Source organism: Triticum dicoccoides, chromosome 1A (assembly GCF_002162155.2).
Source record: "Triticum dicoccoides isolate Atlit2015 ecotype Zavitan chromosome 1A, WEW_v2.0, whole genome shotgun sequence".
Taxonomy (NCBI): domain Eukaryota; kingdom Viridiplantae; phylum Streptophyta; class Magnoliopsida; order Poales; family Poaceae; genus Triticum; species Triticum dicoccoides.
The window spans coordinates 358,059,692-358,065,383 of NC_041380.1; the positions used below are offsets into that span (position 1 = coordinate 358,059,692).

General features: G+C 47.5%; 1 protein-coding gene across 3 annotated transcripts; it reads left to right on the forward strand.

The window, feature by feature from the left end:
• Positions 1-6: 6 nt before the first annotated feature.
• On the forward strand, positions 7-4,720 carry LOC119272922. 3 transcript variants are annotated; one of them, XM_037554274.1, is made up of 3 exons: positions 7-191; positions 778-899; positions 3,435-4,720. In XM_037554274.1, exon 3 carries the CDS (start codon positions 3,803-3,805, stop codon positions 4,574-4,576), a length of 774 nt encoding a protein of 257 aa, XP_037410171.1. In that variant the 5' UTR covers positions 7-191; positions 778-899; positions 3,435-3,802; the 3' UTR covers positions 4,577-4,720. The 3 variants fall into 3 exon arrangements, with proteins under 3 accessions (XP_037410171.1, XP_037410166.1, XP_037410174.1); XM_037554269.1 differs by lacking the exon at positions 778-899; XM_037554277.1 differs by lacking the exons at positions 7-191; positions 778-899 and adding an exon at positions 1,511-2,152.
• The last annotated feature ends 972 nt before the right edge of the window (positions 4,721-5,692 follow it).

Here is a 5,692-nt window from a genome sequence, read left to right on the forward strand (position 1 = left end):
CCTACCCTCTGGGCTCTGGCCTTCCCCTCCGCCTCCGTCCTCCGCGGTTCGTGAGGGGTTGCGGCAGTGGGCTGCGAGCCTCCCCCTTGCACCGCCACTGCTCCGGGCGCCCTTTACCTCCGGCGTTCTTCGCCGTCAGGCGTCGCCGCGTCAGTCCGCCGTCCATCCACACCAATCACGGAACCACCAAGGTAGTATTCCTCTGTTTTTTCAACAAATCTGGTTTTTTTTTTTGCAAACTGCCACTGCCATGCCACATTGCCACTAATAGAAGTTCTTGTAAATTGTACTCCCTCCGTCCCAAAATATAAGAATGTTTTTGACATTAGACTAGTTTCAAAAACGTTCTTATATTTTGGGACGAAGGGAGTAATTGTTTGTCACTGCCACCAATTGTAGCTATAGTTGTAGTCTGAAACAGTGAAACACTCCACTGCCACGTTGTAAATTGTACTCCCTCTGTAAACTAATATAAGAGCGTTTAGATCACTATTTTAGTAATCTAAACACTCTTATATTACTTTACGGAGGAAGTAATTGTTTGTCACTTCCACTAATTGTAGCTATAGGTTGTAGTCTGAAAGAGTGAAACACTGCCATTGCCACGTTGTAAATTGTAATTGTTTGTCACTGCCACATTGCCTATAGGTTGCTCACTGGCAATATCCTTTGTTGTTTGTAATCTTTCTTAATTGTTAGAGATATTGCCACAATGATATTTTGTTACTATTATCGATGCATGGTCATTGAGTCATTGATTTCGCCATTTTACTGCAGATTTGTTGTTCTATTATATTACTTTGGCAAAAAATAAAATTTAAAAGAATACCCACGAGCAAATTCCTGGCTCTGCCAGCGGGCCACGCGCGATCCATTGGCGCAGCCATACTCAGCCTCAGGTAGGAGTAGTAGCTTATATCTCTTCCTAGCTTCTTCTCCGAAGCATTGATACGTGCACATGTTTTTTTGCATGGTAATACATGTCTCATTCCTATCATAAAGATTAAAGTACAAGTCACGTAAAGACCGACATGACAAAACTGAAAAGATAACAGAACATCTCTGAGCTTTACACCAACGTCGATCACCTGCCTCCGGCACCACAACAGCAGCCACCGAAGAAAAGAATGACGAATCACCTCCTCACCCGAGCTCGACGCGGCTCCATCGCTGATATGCAGCTTTGCGGACCTCCAAGGTGGCTCACCAAAAGTGAAACCCTTACCGTTGAACGAATCAGACCGGGACAACACCCCGGACACGCCATCGAACTCTAGATCTGACATCCCACTGCGACTAAGACGCCGCAGAAGGAAACCATAGCTGCCATCCACGAATCACGAACTCAACACATGTTCCGTCTTCCAGATGTCGTCGATGCAGACCACAATCTGCATCCGCTCCTGGACTACCCCCCAAGCTCCACGCCGACGCTGGAGCAAACGCCGTCGCAACGGCGGAGCCCGAGGACACAGGTCCACCACGAGGATGCCACCGCCGCCACACCATCCTTACTTGAACAGACTGGTTTTTAAATCCATCCCCAACCATAAGACCGATGGCCTCATCGGGGAAGGATCGGAAGAATCTTTATTCAGCCGCGTCATCGTCGCCATCGAAGTAAAGACGATGAGCAACCTAAAAACCTAGACTATGAGGGAGTAAAAACGATCCACACGCATGGATCCGGCGACCCTCCTCCTCATCGATGACCAAAGTCGTCGGCGGAGGGGAGCCGCCGGAGGACGACGCTGGAAGATTAGCCTTTCCTGACGGCGGCTAGGGTTCCAGCCGCCAGGGACAGGATGAAAACGATCTAATGTTTATTGTAGCGGCGGCGGCTGCTTGATATGTGCACATGTGCCGTGTCCGCGTACGCAGGATACGTGGCCGGTACACGTGTCACCAGAGTATCCTGTTTTTCTGATTTGATTAAAAAAAAAGAGCTGACGCGCCGCCAGGATGCCGGCGACACGGGAGCGCAGCGAGCCCAATAGAAGCCCACCTCCTAACCCTAGCAGCCATCGGTCTTTCTCAGTTCGCTCCATTGCATAGGACATGGGATTCGATCGAGCGACCGCGTGATGGCGCCGCCGCCGCCTGGAATCACCTTGCCGCCTCCTGTAGACTGTAGCCGCCTGCCGCCAGCACGGTAACTTCTTCTTTCTCAAGTCCCTGCTCTCCTTCGGTGCTGCCATGCTGTTGCCTCCTGCCTGTCGTCCTCCTCTAGTGGCGCTGGGTGCTGGCTTGCTGCTGCTTCGCTTCGTACAGTATACTGTTGTTGCTTGCTCCTGCTCACCTGCTGCTGTTGCTGTTGTTCCGGCTAGGCAGTGACATACATACATGGCATCTGTGGGCTGTAGTTGGAAAAGAGGCATGGATGCAACAAATGGGGCTGTAGTTGGAAATCATGTCACACAATCAGTTATTCTTTGGACTTATTACATGATATTCTATTAATTATTCATATATATACCCGTCATATTGCTGTTTCTATAAATTGCCGTGTCCCCGTCCCCGTATCACATCGAGGGTCGTCGTCGCCGCCTTGTGGGTACTTGCCGCACCATCCCCAAAGTGCGAGAGGCGCTGCTCCTACGAATGCTTTGCTTCCTTCTAGCTGGCCTTGGAGCCCTCGCTTCTTTAATTTCCAGCAAGAAATTGAGCAAGCCTGGAAGGTGGTTAGCACTAGCACATGGCTACTTTGCTTCAGTATTAAATGTTCTACTAGTATAGATTTGATCCATCCATCAGTGATTTAGTTGAGGGTACAGGTTAAGGTTAGAGAAGCCTGCTGCATATCAAATTAAGGCGTAGAGCCTTTTATAATCTCATGTGTATGTTTTATTCTACAAATCCAAGTACTAGTTCACGTGATGTTGCCAAGAAACTATAGTGTCAGTATTATTTTTTCTACTTTTATACAGTACCTTTGCATTTGTTCTTAGGGACTGCAGGTTGTTTTGAATTTTGCCCATACCGTATACCTGTGACCACCTACTTAAAATGACAGGGAAAGTATATACAGAGGCTAAATAGCCTAGAAATTTCACCAAGTATTTTTCCTTCTGTTGGAGCAATAGTACTTGTGTATGATTTGTGGTATAGTTGTGCAAAAATAATGAAACCTGCTACCGCTAGTCAGTAGCCTTGGGTCATTGTTCTGTGAAGCAGCCAGTATAGTAACTGAAAGAGAAGGACCTTACTGGCTAGTATTTGGAAGCTGTATAGGTTAACACAAATTTACAACTGGTGTTTTTTTAGTGGACTGACACTAGTATGATTGGTAATTAAAGCCACGACCTTATTTTTCATTTATTTTTTGACCTGCTTTTTTTTGTTTATTGGCAGGGTTGCTCTATTATATTATTTATTACTATACTTTGATTTGAATTTACTGTTCTTTCTCTTAACGCATGTAATTTGTATTTCAGATAATCGTGTGGTCTCTTAGGCGATTATTAGAAGAAGGGACTGGCAAAATTGATCCATAGAGAAGTCTGTCTTTGAACAATGAACCGAAAATTCCTGTACATGACGGTCATGAACGTCAAAAGGAGTTCATACACTCTGCACCGCATCAAGGCGTCACAATTGTTTTACCCCAAGGGTGCACCTGACTCCGCGGCTGCGGCAGTGGAGGACCGTTCTGTGCCGCCACCAACAATGGCTTTCCACCCTCCTCGGTCCGAGCATAGACGGGAGGTAATGGAGTTCATGCGGCAGCAGCAGGAACAAGATCGTCTGCACAGACGAGAGAGGTCGAGCCGTCTTATATGATGACGGCCTGCAAGCTGTCCGCATGTTGCCAAGCCTCAAAAAGGCCAAGTGGAAATCAGTGCCCCTCGCGGTTGGTGACAACCTGTTGGTCATGGAGGCGATCCCTAAGAACGATCAAAAGATGGAACATCAATCTTTCGAGGCGCTTATGTATGGCGAAAGGCCTAAAATGTTCAAGGGGGTGGACTTTTTCTGGCACTCCATCCCCCCGCCGCCTTATGTCTATGCCCCTGGCTATGGTGTCGACCGTTCTGGTGTGATCACCGCGTGCACTGTGGTCAATGGCTCAAGCATCTTGATATCCACAGAGAGCCTCGGCACCTACTGCTTGGACACGGTGAGCGGTAAGTGGAGCAAGACTGGTGCCTGGCTGCTGCCGTTTAAAGGACTTGCAGAATATGTTCCGGAGTACGATCTCTGGTTTGGTGTCTCGGCAAAGGGTGGTGGCGTCCTCTGCGCATCAGACCTGGGTGCTGCCTCGGCAAAGCAGACGCCGCCGGTGGTACTCCAAGAGTGGGAGGGATTTGCTGCCCCTGAGGGTACCGAGCTAGGATCGCACCTCCTGCACCTAGGTGCCGGTCGTTTCTGTGTCGCCAAGTCGATCATGTCAACAAGGCCGCAGGAGACGTGCTGCCAGATGTGCTGTTTCCATGACACTACTGCCATTGTCGACAAGTTAGTGATGTTTACTGGCGTGGAGATTCAGCGCTGTGGCAGAGGGCTTAATAAGGTGATCAAGCACAGATCGTTTCGTTATAGTATGGGCGCATGCAGCATGGCCAAGATACTTTATTAGTCAAGTCGTGCTGTTTAATTTCCCCTCACAGCATGTTCCTAGTCAATAAGAGGGCTCTTCTTTTAGATGCAATAAATAATAGGGTTCTAGTACAGGAATAACCGGATATGCACATCTCCTTTGAAAGCAATATTTTTTACGTCATGTTCCTTGGTGCTCCGATTCACTAGAAAAAGATACAAGAGAGTTGTCTGGTTAATTTCTAGAAACATGAGCAAAAACCGTTAAAAGATGCCCACACAATAGAGCATCTCGACCGACCTGGCTACCCATAAGACACACACACTGTCAAGGTTGCTTACAATTTCACCTCTACCCAAGCAAGCAACTCGAGACCCATTCAAATGAACAACACATGAGAACCTTTCGGCCTATGTGATGCACCAGCATAGCTTGACTTGCCCATCAGATGGCATCATTGCGACCGCGTCGGCCTGCAACGCTACAAACTCCGACTTCACGGTTAGGACGTGTCAAAGCTCTGACTTCACGATTAGGATGTGTCGAACAGAAGAACATGCCGTGACCCTGTTCTTCTTGCCACCATCGTCATTGCCACACGAGTTGCAACGCCGCCAGACGACCACAGACAAGCGTTAGTCCCTCTGACCAAATTGGAGCAATGGAAGAGCATGTATACCCTATTTAATCATCAGTCATCGCACGCTTAATTAGAAATTAAGACTAGATAAACTAAATTAGCACCAACGGGTTTCTTCAACAAGTATAAATTGCTCAACTAAGTATTTTATTTCTTACTCGGGCCTTGTTTGGCACAAGGGTTTTTCCAGCCCTCAAGAGGTTGGGGTTGTAGGGGATTTGGTGATCCCCTTCCTTTCACCCAACCCCCTCAAATCCCCCACACTCCCTCCAATCCCAGCCCTCAAATCCCCCACGTTCCCTCCCATCCCAATCCCCACATTCCCTTGCACATAAAAATATTGTTTGGCAGATTGGGACTGCCTTTGTACTATTGGATAACCAACATAAAAACATGATCTTTGCAGCTCATCACATCATAGCAACAATGGTTCATCACAACCACAACATAAATTTGCCACAAAGATAATTGGATAATCAAAATAAAAATCTGATCTCCGCGGATCATCACAGTAA